The sequence below is a fragment of the Trachypithecus francoisi genome, unplaced genomic scaffold, assembly GCF_009764315.1.
Source record: "Trachypithecus francoisi isolate TF-2019V2 unplaced genomic scaffold, Tfra_2.0 Contig00704, whole genome shotgun sequence".
Lineage (NCBI taxonomy): Eukaryota > Metazoa > Chordata > Mammalia > Primates > Cercopithecidae > Trachypithecus > Trachypithecus francoisi.
In genome coordinates this window covers 49,453-64,630 of record NW_022680832.1, presented here as the reverse complement: position 1 = coordinate 64,630, position 15,178 = coordinate 49,453, and the positions used below count along the sequence as shown (strand labels likewise).

Genomic DNA, 15,178 nt, shown 5'->3' with positions numbered 1-15,178 from the left:
TATGCACACATATATTTTTTAAAGTTTTGAAGCTTTTAAAGCAAAAGCTGGCCCCTTCCCTCTCCCAGAGTGGGCAGTCCCTGCCCTCTTTCAGAGTGGGCGGGAACAGCGGTTGCATGAGTAGCTTTCCTGATGAGCCACGGGTCCCTCTGGACACACTGCTGCCTGGCCACGCCCCTTTCCCTTTCATCAGCACAATGACCAATAGGCTTGGAGCATTAAGGCCACGCCCCTATTCTACATTCTACTGGTGCCCTGGTTACCACTCCTGTGGCTCAGTCGCAGAGCTGCCTGGTAGGTGACTGGAGGTCTTGATCAGTGCTCGCTGGGATTTCGCTGTTGTGACCCCAACCCCACCTCCCTTTCCCACCCCGCGATGGCGGAAGAAACTCCGCAGAACAGATTGGCTGCAGCCAAGAAAAAGGTAAAAACGCACCAGGCCATGGCCCCCAACCCAGCTACAGATCCCTCCCACGACAAGACTGCTGCCAGAGCCCATATGACTGCTGAGGCACACTGGACAGGGCCCTCCAATGCAGGTGTCTCTGGGATCCCCACGCAAAAGTCTTGTCAGTCAGCCCTGCCCCTTCAGCATCAGCCCAGTCCCTGCCCTCACCAATCACTCCAGGGTGACTCTGGGCCGGTGACTCCTGGGGTTCCCGTCTCCATTACTAGGCCCTCACCTCCTGCCGACCCAAGCTCGACCTCCCTGGGCTCTTTGGGCTCGTGTCGCCAAAGACCTGGGTCCCCCAGCCCCAGGCCCCATCCTCGCCAGTCATCCCTGGTTGACTTTGGGCTGGTGACTCCTGGGGTTCCCGGCTGCAGACTCTGCCCTCCCCTCCTGCTGCCTCAAGGTCAACCTCCCTGGGCTCTTCCCACGGGCGTCTCCAAGGACCTGCTTCCCAACCCTGTGTCTCCTTCCCCCATCATGGAGTGGTAACTCGGACATTGCGCTGATGTGGTCCCTCCCCCAAATCAGGAGGAGTGGAATGTAGTGATGTCACAGTCTGCCTAGGAACTGTCATTACTGGAAGACTGGCCTTTGATCTTATGACCCAGTCCCCTAAGTGATCTCACCCCATTTCTGGTTCCTCTGGTCACAGCGCAGATTTCCAGCAGGAAGGAGAATGGAGACTGTGGGACCTAGGAGCAAGAAGTTTCAGGCTGCCTCACTCCCTTAACATCGACATTGACAGGGGGAAAAGCCTCCACTTCCCCCGTGAGCGCAAAACGTTGACTGTACCTCCATGTGGCAATGGGAGAGTGGGTTTGGTTTGGTTTTCTCCCAGGCTTCTACTTTCCGGAGAGATTTTAACATTTTTTTCTGAGTTCTCCACCTCATATTCTAATTCTCCATGGTTTTGGGACCAGACTGCCCTTCAGTCAGTCGTCTCTGAAGTGAGATTTGCTCATCCTCTGTGGAATAGATCTTGGGAAACTGAACTTGACAGCTTGACTCTTCCTCATATTATCTTGACCTGGGGTACTTTGAGTGCCACAGGATAAATGTGAGACATCTTTCTGAAGCGTCGGTTTCCCTTGATCTCTTGAGATCAAGAAAAAAACATGAATATACTTAGGGATGACAGTCACATAGGTTTCTAAGAGAATACCAGACTTCTTTCTGAAATGAGGCTTGGGTAGTCCTCGTTCTGATAAATTCCCGGATTTAACAGAAAGGCTGCCTTCTGCCATGAGGACACATTGATACAGAAGTTTGAGAGGTACTGGTGCGCTTCTTCACACAAACAGACGTGTGAGGATGTATGACTCTAAACCACAAGGCATACGGTTCCTGCCTACTTAATGTTTACTTTTCTACCTCTGCCTCTGGTTTTGGTCCCTGGCAGCTGCTGATTCTTGGCAAAACCCCAGAGCTTGGAGTCAGAAGACTGAGTTTCAAAGTTCCAGTATCGCCTTTTTCTTTTTCTTTTTTCTTTTTTTCTAGCTATGATATCAATCCCTCTCAGTCCCTAAAAGATTGTGACAACACTTATTATACAGCGGTTGGTGTCGTTAAATCAGATACTGTATAAGAGTATTTTGTAAAAACTGTAAGGGAGGATGTGGCTGTAGGGGCCAATAGTTCTCATGAGAATTACGGCTCTTCTTTCCCACAGTTAAAAGAATATTGGCAGAGAAACAGCCCTGCTGTTCCAGCAGAAGCAAAGAGGGACAGGAAAACAAATGGCAGTAGCCCTGAGACATCCACTTCTGCTGGTTGCCACTCACCTCGGGATGTGAGTCTTGGTGGCCAGGCTCCTGGGGACAGGGGACCAAAAGGGCAGTAGAGGGTAATTGTTAAGATTATGGATGGACCGTTGGGTACTCGTTAAGAATTCTGGGTTTAGCCGAGCACAGTGGCTCACGTTTGTAATCCCAGCACTTTGGGAGACCAACCCAGGCAGATCACAAGGTCAGGAAATTGAGACCATCCTGCCTAACGTGATGAAACCCCATCTTCACTGAAAAATACAAAAAAAATTAGCCGGCATGGTGGTAGGTGCCTGTATTCCCAGCTGCTCGGGAGGCTGAGGCAGGAGAATGGCATGAACCTAGGAGGTGGAGCTTGCAGTGAGCCAGGATCTCCACACTGCACTCCAGCCTGGGAGACAGAGCGAGACTCCGTCTCACAAAAAGAAAAAAAAAGAATTCTGGGTTTGAATCCTGCCTCTCCGTCTGCTAGGGATATGATTTAGGGCAAGTTGCTTGAGCTCTTCGGGCCTCTCTTTTCACATCTGTATAATACAGGTTCTATTGTTTGACTTCCATTTGTGAGGTTTAAATGAGGTTTCTTCTTGTTGTTTTTATGTTAATCTCTAGTACATGGCCTGCTGTAAACACTCAGGGCACCCAGGATATGGTCATTGCTCTTTGATTTTCCTCATCCCCCGTCTCAAGGGGAAGCCAGGACAATGAGAATAGCCACTTCCCATCAGGAGTCACTGATTCCAGGCCCCAGGGTGGGATGGTGAGGAAATAAGAACCATGAGAGAAGCTGGCACAAAGGAGTTATGGGACAAAGGGTCCAAAAGAGACAGAAAAGAAAATGTTGGCAGTTGATGTGAATGAAAGGAAGTCAGAGGGCTTAGACACTGAGGGGAACAGAATATCTCCATGTGCACTCTCTTGTAGTCAGCAACAGGTATCCACGGGGCGGGCCCTACATCATGTGCTACCCTGAAGGATCTGGAGGTAGGAGGCTCTGGGCGGAGGTGCAGTGACCACGCAGGCCAGCCCTCCAACCTCCTCCCACAGCAGGGACTCGGTGCCCCTCTGCCAGCTGAGTCAGCCCACACACACCCCAGCCCTAATGATTGTTCTCTCTACCTCTCCCCCACTCCTCCTCCACCTCCTGCTCTCTGCATGCGCCTCAGAACCCGTGCCAAGAACAAGCGGTAGTCCTTGACTCGAGGTCCGTCAAAATCAGTCGACTGAATAACATCATCAAATCTTTGGTAAGAGTCCAGTGGGGTCCCCTGATTCCAGGCTGCCAATCCTGGGCTCCAGTTTCCTCTTGGGGCTCTGAAGAAAGGGGCTGGGGGCCCTGGTGCAAAGGGCAAATAGGGAGCTGAGGCACCCAGACCTCACCTGGAGGGACCCCAGAGCATGCAGCATGGCTGTTCTTTTGCTGCCCTCTTTGCTGAATGTCTCCTCTCCATACACCCCTGCTGGAGTCCTTGCTACACACACCCTGGGGTTGTGGCCTCTCGGGGGAGTGCGAGCCTGACTGGTTTTCAGGGGCCCCGTATTTCCGCTGTGACTCAGTCCCTAATTTGCTCTTTGATTCTGGACAAGCTACCTCTCCTTTTTGGACTCGTGTTTCCAGAGGAGGTGATGAGTATTAAAGGTGTCTGTTAGTTCTGAGAGTCCGAGATGTAAAGTCTCCCTAGAATGGAAACCTCAGGGCCAAGGGCTCCTGTCTGTCCTTTTCCGTCCTATATATACTGTGAAGAACCGTACCTGGCCGGTTCGTGCTCAGTAAATGTTTATTGAATGAACGCACTTTACTAAATCACAAGCGGGCAGAAGGGTGTCCTTTCTCAAACTCCATCTCTAGAGGTTTATGTTCCTGTCCTCTCAAGAGATTCCACATTCAGACTTTGAGTTCTGTGACTGTGGGTGAAAACCAAAAAAGACACAAATCCTCTGTCCTTGGGAGCTTGAGGAGAGTTTACCAGTTGGTGTTCCCATTGGGTCTGAGAACTTTACCTTTAAAATCCATTCCTGGCCCAGCCGACCACTTCCTGGCCTGGGGAATAGAGTTGCCGGGGCCACCCTCCATCACCTTAATTTGACTCTCCCCACAGGAACAACAGAAGAAACAAGTGGAACATCAGCTGGAAGAAGTAACGCGATTCCTTTGCCCACTACATGACGGCTGGGTTTGGGGGACACTCAGATGTAGAGGCCCCAGTCTCATCTCGCCCACTCCCAGCCTGGGGAAGAAGGCTCACCCTTCAGATTCCCCCCCATCCCCACAGGGTCCCTGATACCCTGGTCCCATGGATGGGCCTGTCCTGGGGCAGTGGTGGTGTTCTGGGGCATGTCTCTTGCTGTGCCATCTCTGCCTCCCCCTGGTAAGAGCTCTGTCTTCCTCTTCCTGTAGGAAAAGAAGGCAAACAATGAGAAACAGAAAACTGAAAGGGAGCTAGAGGTGAGTGGAGGGTGTGAAGTTTTCTCCTGTCCTCCGGAGAATGGTTCTTTCCTTCTGTTTCAGCACTTGCTTGGCTTTTCTCCCAAAGGCTCAAATCCAGAGATTGAACATACAGAAAAGGAAACTAACTGTAGACCTGTATCACACGAAGCGCTCTCTCAGATACTTTGAAGGTGGGAATCTGGGCACCCTGTCATCCTTCAACCTGGCACTTCAATAGGTCTTTAGGGGGAGTCCTTTGGGCCCCATCTCAACTCTCTCATTACAGAAGAGTCGAAGGATCTGGCTGCCTACCTGCAATGTTCATCGCAGCATACGGAAAAGTTAGAGCGGGCTCTGTCTGCTGTCACCGCCACACAGAAGAAGAAGGTGGACAGGGTGAGTCTGACCACCTGCCTCATCCCCTGGGAGCCCGGCTTCGCAGATGGAGGAGTGAGCCTAAAGGTCCCTTCTGCAGGATGGAGTGTCCTGCCCAGGAGCCATCATGGCCATTTCTCGCTGCTTTTGTATCTGGTTGTTAGAGGCAGCCTGGGGCTGAGTCAGCTGCTGTGGGTGAGTTGGGGGGTGTGGTGGGGAGCGAGCACAGGATGCAGAGTTTGGAGGCCAAGTGCCTGCCCTGCCCTTACTTGGCTGGGGTCTTGGCCAAGTCCTAGGTGGGGTATTGGGTACTTGTACTGTGAAGGTACAGAAGAGTACCTTTAGTATGTTACCATTTCTGTAGAGAGGAAACTGTGTGTGTGTGTGTGTGTGTGTGTGTGTACATACTATGAAAATATACATAAAATAAGTCTGCAAGGTTCATAAAAAACTCAGGAGAGAGCAAGAGGGTGGCTGGGAGATACTTCCCTTCTGTACCTTCTCAGTTTTGGACTATGCGAATGTATCATCCTTTCAAACAGTGAACAAAAGATTCATTGTCCCCTTCCTATCTGTGACCCCCAGCAAGAAAAATGGGCTTTAGAGAATCGGATAGATCTGGCTGTTCAAATCCCAGCTCTGCCTCAGTGATCTTAGGCAAGCATTTAACCTCAAATACTCCATGTGTTTTCATCTACACAACAGAGGGAACCATAGTAACTGTCTCCTGTGGTGGTTGCGAGGATTAAATGGGATTGCTAGCATGGTACCTGGTGAAGGACTCCATAAAGGTTCAAACAGTGCTAGTAATAACAGTAATAACAAGAGCAATATTAACTGATCTCTCCGAGCCTCTGTTAGCCACCTGTAAATTCGATCTCTTTCCCTGTCCCTTCCAACTTTACTGAGTTCTTTTAAGAACCAGACCACAGGCTTGGAAATGCCTTGATCCGTACTGACCGAGTTGTATATTGAGCCTAGCCCTAGCCTATTTAAGGGGCACTGTATGGAATGGCCCAGGTTCCCCAGATAGAAACTTGTTACTCTTCACTATCCAGTCCTCGAAGCGCAGTAAAACACTTCTCAAGACACAGTTAAGGCAGTCCTTACAGGAGCAGGCACTGCTGAAAGCGCACGTGACACAGGTGAAGTTTTGCAGAGGGAGGGATGTGGAAGGAAGGTGACCCCAGGTGGCCAGGAGCAGGTGAGGACCAGTGACAGCCCTGCGTAACTTCTGTTCCCACTCTTGCAGATGAAGGAGTCACTGCAACAAGTCCAGCTACAGAGAGATGAATATGCTGGACATATAAAAGGAGAGAGGGCCCTGTGGCAGGAGAGGATGAGGAAAATGTCACAGGAGGTGAGATCTGACCCTTCAGCCTGCCCATCTTAGATAGGTCACTGGATCTTTCTGGGCATCTGTAACATGGGAATAGTAGAGCCAGAGGTGGTCATGGGTCTGGGCTTTGTGGAGGTGGGGGCAGAGAGGGAGATGGTAGCCTGTGGAGCCACCAGCCCCTCTCTCCAGGGCCCTTTTCCCCTGTGCTTTGGGCAGCTTTGCACCTTGAAGAAGGAGAAACAGCATAATATGCATCGGGTGGAGGAGCTGGAGAGGAGCCTGTCCCAACTCAAAAACCAGATGGGTAAGATGGGGCTGGCGTGACCTGGGAGCAGGCCTGGCATCAGAGGGGGCTGTGGGGGCGCTTAGAATGCCCCAGGGAGGTGGGTGGATGGAAGGGCTTTGAGGCAGAGGGAAAGAGGTCTGTGCCGGGAGACAGCAAGTCTTGTTACCTCCATGAGCCTGAGTGTCCCCATCAGCAAAGAGGGCCCGTTGTCAGCCAGCCACAGTGCTCTCCATCTGAAAGTGATTTGGAAGATTGGCTACCATCCGGGTGCGAGGAATCATTAGCAGTGAGGCCAAGTGTGGGGAGCCTGAGAGGAGCTGTGCACCAAAAGGAGGGTGTCTTTTGTTGGTGGTGGTGGTGGGTTTTGTTTTGTTTTGTTTTGTTTTTTGAGAATCTAGAGGCCCTTATTGTCTGCTTCCTTTCTCAGCTGCACCCCTGCCCCTGGAGCCCCCAGCAGTGGCCCCTGAGGAGGAGCTGCAGCACCTGAGGAAGGAACTAGAGCGAGTGTCAGCAGAGCTCCAGGCCCAGGTGGAAAACCATCAGCACGTAAGTCTCCTGAACCAGGCACAAAAGGAGAGGCTTCAGGAGCAGGAGGAGAAGCTTTGGGAGCAGGAGGAGAAGCTTCGGGAGCAGGAGGAGAGGCTTCGGGAGCAGGAGGAGGGGCTTCGAAAGCAGGAGAGGCTTCAGCAGCTGGCCGAGCCACAGAGCGGCGTCGAGGAGCTGGTGCGTTGCCCCAGCTGGGGAGCCTGCCCTCCTCCCTAGTTCTCCAGGCCTTTGTTTCCCCACCTGTAAAATGGGGCAACGTAGCCCTCACGTGAAATGTTACTTCTAAAGGGACCTGTGAGCCAGAGCCCTGCTCTGGTAGCTGTGGGAGAGAGGGGATGATTTTTCTAACCTGCCTCCACCTTTCCCGGTGCCATGGGAGGCAGACACCGAGTTCCAGGGTCTCCAACTGCAGTGGGTGGCTGCTCATTGCTTCTCTCTGTCCAGAACAACGAGAACAAGAGCACACTGCACTTGGAGCAGCAAGTTGAAGAGCTGCAGCAGAAGGTGCGTGAGGTGGAGACAGTAACCTCGACCCACAAGGAGCCAGAGGCAGCGGTCCCAGCCCCAGGGACTGGGGGCGAGTCTGTGAGTGGGGAGACCCCCCGGGCCCTGCAGGAAGTCATGGAAAAGCTGGAGGTGAGTGAGTCCTGGAATAGGCCAAGAAGGGCAGGGGTAGGCAGGTCGCTGCTGAGAGGTGACCCCATTATTTTGGCTCCAGAGCGGCTTTATGGATCTCCTGGAGGAGAAGGCGGACCTGAGGGAGCGTGTGGAGAAACTAGAACATCAGTTCATCCAGTACTGGAGGGAGAGATGCCATCAGTGAGTGGGAGGCCAGGGCAAGGCAGGGGGAGCTGCAGGGCCGTCGGAGGGGCCCCAGCATCTGAGCCCTGTCCTCCCGCAGGAAAATTAAGCACCTTATAACGGAGCCAGAGGGCAGTGCCAAAGAGGCGACGCCAGGAGGAGGACATCATCAGGCTGGCCCAGGACGACGAGATGAAGGTAGGGTGTGCAACATCCCTGCGGGGGTACGGGTCGGGGGTGGGGGTGGCGTGAAGGTGGGCGCTGGCAGCGGTGTGACACCTGAGCACCCCTCCCTCCAGGTGGAGCTCCTGGAGCTGTAGGAGATGCTGTTGCAGCTTGGGTTGACGGCAACAAAGGGCACAGCAAATTCCTGGCCGCTGCCCAGAACCCAGCTGATGAGCCCGGTCCAGGAGCCCCACCCCTCCAGGAGCTTGGGGCTGCCGACCAGCATGGTGGTGAGTAGAGCCCTCATGCAGGGCAGGCAGGCAGGGGCTGGGGGTTTTGCACTGTGCTGAGATCCCCACCTCCCTCTCTTCAAAGATCTTTGTGAGGTGAGCCTCACCGACAGTGCAGAGACTGGGCAAGGAGAGGCCAGGAAGGGGTCTCCCCAAGCCAACCCTACTGCACAGCCCATCGTGCAGGACCGCCATGGTGGATCACCCAGGCTTGGGCAGCAAGTGCTCTGGGCCATTCTTTTGCTGGGCTTGGCTGCGGAGAAGAAGGAGATAAACATCACCATCATCAAAGAGCTGGTCAACAAACTTTTTAAAAAGAAACAAAGTTCTAGGGTGAATCTGCTACACAATCCATTTCCTTCATTGGAATGTTAGAGCTATTCATGTTTATTTGTGTTTCTAATTTATACTTTAAGTTTATTTGTAAAAAGTTAAAAGAGAGTGGGTCTCTGTGGCCTTCACTGAGGTTCACTCTGGCATCCTTTAGCGTTTTCTTTTTTAATTTCATAATTGTAGGTCATTAGCATGCATATGGAGTTTGCCCTCACGTGGTGGGAGTTCAAACACACAAAGACCCACTGTTTGCACAAAACTGTTCTCGCTGGTTTGGAATAGGCTGCCATGCTTTTTTAATGTTATTGCAGCGTGTATGTTCCTTACAGAATTCAGATAAAATTTGCTTATGTTCTGCTATTATGTTTGATCCAATCTTAATCACAGTGAGCTCTTCATTAGCTCAATATGCAGTTTGCCCTCAAGTGTGCACTGTTGATTACTTTGTAATATGCCACCGTGAGTACTGATATTACAGTTGTTTAAAGGCCGAGAACTGGAAACAGCCTTTCCCCCATTTTCTGTGTGCTGGTGATGGGAGTAATGACGTTCTGGGGGAGCTTTTTAAATCCCGCGGAAGAGGACAGTGGCCTGCTCCGGCAGGTACGTGCGGGACAGCGTGTGTTTCCTTGGTTCCGGTGCCAGGAATGAGCGCAGCACTATGGTAGTTCCCTTAGGATTTGTGTGCGCGCTGGGCTCATGAAGATACTGCCTCACGAGCTGCAGCAGTTGTACTCTTTTTCCACGACCTAAAAAGGGATTATTTCTGAGGAATGAAAGGCTCCCATCATTGACTGTGGATGTGGAAAACCTTTCCTAGCTTAGAGCATTTGTATTTATAATACATTTGAAAGTCAGAGTTCATGTTACCTGTTTTAATCACATGACTACATGTCCCAGTACACAAAAGGGCGCTGGCTGGCATTCTTCTTAATATATTTAGTAAAGATCATAAGAAATCCCTTAAGAGTTTAAATGTCCGTGGAACAGGCCTACAGGCTCTAGTCAAGAATGAATTAGAGTGAACGGAAGCCGTGTGACACCTGACATTCCTCTCTGTTCACGGAGCTTCTTTGAGGCTTGAAGATTGATTTTACCGTCTAGACCTCTCTGGCTAATACCTATTCTTCAAGCACCTTGGTTACCCTGACATAGGAATTTACTTCTTTTCCTTGAATGGAAAACACTTTCAAAAATAATAACAAGCATTATCATAAACTAATATATGTGAGAGTACTTAGTTGAAACAGAAAGGAGTTTTAGTAGACAGTATTATACTATCTTTAAAAATCAAGGAGAATTTTATGCAACTTAAAATGTTTACAAACTACAGTGCAATCTACTGTTTGTGAATGTCAATGTATTATCAGGAAACGTGTCTGTACAATCACAGTGGTATTTCCTCACAAACTTCTTTACCAAGAGTGAAATATGTTTTTGTACCTCTCAGTTTCAGTTAGGGACGTATTTTGTGCAATATTTATGTGATTGTGCCTATGCACGATGAATGAATGAATTTCACTCACACATTGCCTAAATCATAACTTGGTGATGCTTGGGAAAGAATCAACAGTTAAAACTTCATGAAGTTCTAAAGTTTTGTTCCAAAACACATCACATTATTAGGATGTACGGATCTATGTACGTGTGCTTCCTGGAGGGGGGATTTCCTGGTTACGAGACCTCCATTTTCAGCATTTGGCATCCTCATGATACTCTTATAAATATGACAGTAACAGGAGAGCAACAAGACGATTTTACCGATGGAATAACAGATTTGCCTGCATTCACTGAAAGAGCGCAAATATCGAGTCCTTGTGACTTCAACTGACTCTTCCACATTGTATGAATGTAGCAATGTATTAGATAAGCCCAGTTTCAGAATGATAAAGAAAAAACGTTAGACCAAATAATGCGACTAATTAACAGTGGTACAATTTCTAGCCCGGGGGTTTAAAATGGACTTAAAGTCCTGTTCTTGCCTTTTATTTTCTGAACTTGCCGCTTTTGTATTGTTTGAGTTCAGTTTAAAGACAGTTACTTTAAGTCCATTTTAAACCCTCAGGCTAGAAATCGGACCACTGTTAATTAGCCACATTATTTAGTCTAAGGTTTTTTCTTTGTCACTCTGAAACTGGGTTTACCTAATCCATGGATAAATTATTTCAAAGGTTCTTTTATCGTTGCAATCACTTCACTTTTACCCTGATAAACATCAGTGACTGGGAATGACCTTCAGATAGTGTTTAGCATCTGTACCGAATCTGACAATACTGTGTCCATCAGGTGCCTATGGATTAAATCACACACTGGCATATTTAAGCGGAATGTCAGTCTGGAAAATAAATTTACTATATTAACTGAAATACCACTCTTTGTGTAGGTATTTGTCATATATTTAAGTAAAAGCTAAAAAGAATGGAGATGGTATGACAATAACGTAAGCCTTCAAAGTGCACGGAGTCTTTTGCGATACCTCATTCAGTCAAGTATTTGTGCTCTTCCTCATTCAGTGTAAGGCAGCTTTCAACTTGCTTAGAAGGCAACATTGGAAGGTTAGAGTTCATCAGAAACATAGAATTTTAAAATGTGATTTCAACTGAATAAATTTGAAAGTATTGGATTAAACCTGATAGGTTTTCCAGAAATGGAAAAAACTCAGCTCTAAAACTTTTCTAAGCTGACTTTTAGAAAATTGGAAAATGTAAATCAGCCCTATCCATAGTATAGTTTCTCTAAAACTTTATCTTAAAGAGTCGTTTTAAAATAATATGACTATAAAAAAATGTAACTGCTATCTTAATGTTCTGAAGTAAGTTAAAACATTTTAAAATATGAACGCTGTAGTTTAAAAGAACGAAACGGTGGGAAGGAAAAGTAGAGAAAGAAAAGCCAATTCCAGCCCAAAGCTTTATTTGCCAAGTTTTCTTAGAATGAATTTTACCAATTTATGAATTCTTGTAAACAGAATTTATCATGGAAATACTGAAAGACTTTTCCCTAAAGTGACATTATTGACTGCTCACGTGATGCTACTCGAATGTAATAAATGATTAAATGGTTGCAAAGTGCTGTTTTTTCCTTAAAATTTTATTTTGCGAGTCTTGAAAACTATAGGATTAAAGGTATTGATATTGTGCAAATGCCAGGCATCCTTGGCATGAGATCATCTGTTTCATTTTTACAAAATGGTAATATAACTTGGCAAGTGTTTATTAAAAGAACACAAATTTACAAAGTTATGGGATTTAAAAAGTTATGGAGTGAAAAAGTTATAGGATAAAATGTGAAAATTTGCGGCAAAACGTAGAAAAATGTTTTATGCGAAGTTACCAAATGTTATGAAAAAGAAGTTACGGAATTTAAAAAACAAGTCATGGGATTAAAATAAAAATTAAAAGCAGTTCTGTGTCAGCAAAGCCTGGAGAAGTGGGGCTGGAGTCTGTACTGCCACCATGACCCTACCACCCCTTCCCAGTCAGCCCTTTACAATTAGGGTAGCAAGACAAGACCTTAAAAATTAAAAATTTTTAAGCATGACTCTGATGGCCTCCTTACTCTCAGCAACTTTTCCCTCAGGGGGGCTCCCACCTTCTTATTCAGAGAGGTAGCTGAGGCAGGACAGTGGGGCTAACTGTGGACCAGGTGAGGACATGGGCTGCTGGCGTGGGTCCCTTCCCCAGTGTACCTATTTTGTCTGTGTAACGTTTTGTATATTCCAGAGGGTAGGGCCACCCCTGGATCGTACCTAGCTGTGGTTGGAGCTGGCATGTGGGGAGGAGGTTCTAATAATTATTTGTGGCTGGGAAACTTATTTATTGCTAGCATAGGACAGAGGAAGGAGGCGCGGATGGGGTCGTGGCTCCCTGGTGATGCGACTCCTGTTTATTTTGCTTTTTATTTTGGAATAAACACATTTAACCATACACCTCGGCCTGGTGTGTGCCCGTTTCCCTCAATGGTTCCTGGAGTTTGTGCCACCAAACGAGGAGCCCCAGAGTGTCTTGAGCATGTCCAGCGAGGCTGTTGGGGACCTTCCAGGCCTGTTACCTGTATGCTGCCTGGTGGCACCTGGGGATTCCACGGGGACTGCCATGGCGCCTATGGGGCGCAGTCCGGCCCTGACAGCCAACAGGCTCAGAAGCCGGATCTAGCTGTGGCCGGGAAGACAGGTACCAGGACCTAAGGGCACTGACTTCCACCCACCCCAGGCGTCTTCCGTTCCGTCCCCTTGCCTCCCTCTCCTGTCTGCACCTGGTGGCCTCTTCTGTCTGTCCCTCCAGAGTGCCAGCTGCCCAGCAGACTCCCTCCAGGCTGAGTTCATGGCCCTGCCCCCTGGTGGCCAGAGCCGGCTTCACAGGATAAGAGCCAGGGAAGTTCCAGGGGCTTTCCAGGAAAGTGAACCTGGAAAGGGTATGTGGCCTTTTCACCGCTCCAACAGCACCTAGAAATGGCTTGGCCTTTCCCCTCCCCTGAGCTCCACAGAGAACACAGCCAGCAGAGGACACATTTCCTCGCCATCCAGAAATGGGTTTGATTCTCAGCCGAGGGACAGCAGGACTGGTAGAGACTGTCAGGCCACACAGCTGCCTGCACAGCACTCCCATTGCTTGGTGGGGGCGGGAGGGATGGCGGGGGCTGGCTGTCCATAGGCTGGGCAGGTCAGGGAGGCTCACTGGAGGTGCTGCACTTTGGAGGGGCAATGTCAGGGGACAGCTTTCTCTTATTGGCACGCAAGACTCCAAAAGGACAGCACGGTGACTGATTCCCAGCGCTAGAGGCGAGGCGGCCAGCGAAGTGTAGGGGGGTGTGTGTGTGTGTGTGTATGTGTATGCGTATTTATAGATATTTATAGAACAGGGCAGGGGCGTACCACAGAGAGGGGCACAAGTTTTCAGCAACGATCACATCTGGAAGTGTCAGCTCACCACTACAACAGACCAAGACACAGATGAAGGGGGCTGGCTTTGGGGCTGAGGGAGCCACTGTCAAATCATAGAACAGCCACCCAGGCAGGCCTGGAAAGGGAGGTCTCCGAGAAGAGGAGGGATCTATTTAGAGGTCGAAGGAGGGCCTGGGGCTCTCAGGACGGGATGGGCTTGCCGGACCCGATCGGCTGGCAGTTGGAGAGAAAGCAGAGAGAAAACAGGAGAGAGAAAAGCAAGCAGAGAGCTGGTGAGGCAAGTGCAGAGCACAGGTGTGCCACCGCAGCTGTGGGAGGGCCGGGGAGTGGAGGGCACAGGGGTGGGTGTGGCAAGGTTCCTGGAAAAGCGGGGCTGGAAGGGAAAGGGGAGAATGATCGAGGGAGGAACCAGAGCTTCACAGGTAGTGCCTGGGGGCTGTGGCAGCCCTCCCACCCCACGCATGCTGGCCTCGTCCACGGCACCCAGGCAGTGCACCCACCGGTCAGACCGGTGCTCAGCCCAGGATGACATTCCTAGGCCTCTGGCCACCTCAGAGTACAGCCCCACACACAACTCCCTCCCAGCTCTCAGCCCTTACACCATAAACCATGAGCTCTCTGATGGTTCCAGAGAGCACCCACGTCTGCCAGCTTGGGCAGGGAGCCTGTTCCAAGAGCCCCAGGCTCAGCCATGGGGGCTGGGGGACTTTGGGGCTTTGGCGACCAGCCCTGGTACCTGCGTCCGGCAAGGACTCTCGGGCACCTGCAGCCAGGAGTTGTCCACAGACCCTGTGGGCGTGCTGATGGTGGTCGTGTTGACGTCATGGCTGATGCTGAGCGCCTCCTTCAGCACGTAGTGCATGCGCAGCATCTCGGCGCACCGCTGTGCCTGCTCTGCTGACTCCCCCATCAGCGGGTTCTGGTCCCCACGCGAGTACAGGGACAGGACGCCTGGTTGTCCTGCAGGTTCAATTTCAGGACGCCAGGTTGGACAGCAGCTCCGAGAAGATGAACTCCTTGGTCTGAGAGTGGGCAAAGGGGGAAGGAGGTTGGGAGCTGAGGCCTGTGCTGCCCTGGCCTCCTGCCGGGCCCTGCTGGGACCGTGTGCTGGACTTGGAGCCCTGTGCATGGCTTTTCAGACACAGCTTCTACACCGCTTAGACTCAAAGATCTGCCTCCCCACTGCCCTTTTCTCACTCAGATAGGGACACTGAGGTCCAGAGGAAAAGTTCAAGGTCACAGGTCTGGGAGTAGACCCAGGACCTATCATGCCACCAGCACACCTGTCTACTCAGTTTTTTAAATAAATTTTTTTGGAGATAGGATATCACTCGGTCACAAGGCTGGAGTACAGTGGGCGAGATCACCGCTCACTGCAGCCTCAACCTCTTGGGCTCAAAGTGATCCTCCAATGTCAGCCTGTCGAGTAGCTGGGACTATAGGCACGTGCCACCACCAAGCCCAGCTATTTTTAAAATTTTTGTGTAGAGACCAGGTCTCA

At 50.0% G+C, this 15,178-nt stretch overlaps 1 protein-coding gene across 1 annotated transcript; it reads left to right on the top strand.

Moving 5' to 3' along the window:
• The first annotated feature begins 226 nt into the window (after positions 1-226).
• On the top strand, positions 227-8,846 carry LOC117087900 (golgin subfamily A member 8C-like). The gene is given in 17 exon segments (XM_033218681.1): positions 227-424; positions 2,121-2,240; positions 3,378-3,458; positions 4,311-4,349; positions 4,610-4,657; positions 4,746-4,830; positions 4,926-5,035; positions 6,073-6,159; positions 6,267-6,374; positions 6,570-6,657; positions 7,067-7,362; positions 7,630-7,821; positions 7,904-8,004; positions 8,087-8,184; positions 8,286-8,441; positions 8,527-8,639; positions 8,641-8,846. Coding segments are annotated over 17 exon segments (1,845 nt in total). The 5' UTR covers positions 227-376; the 3' UTR covers positions 8,716-8,846.
• The last annotated feature ends 6,332 nt before the right edge of the window (positions 8,847-15,178 follow it).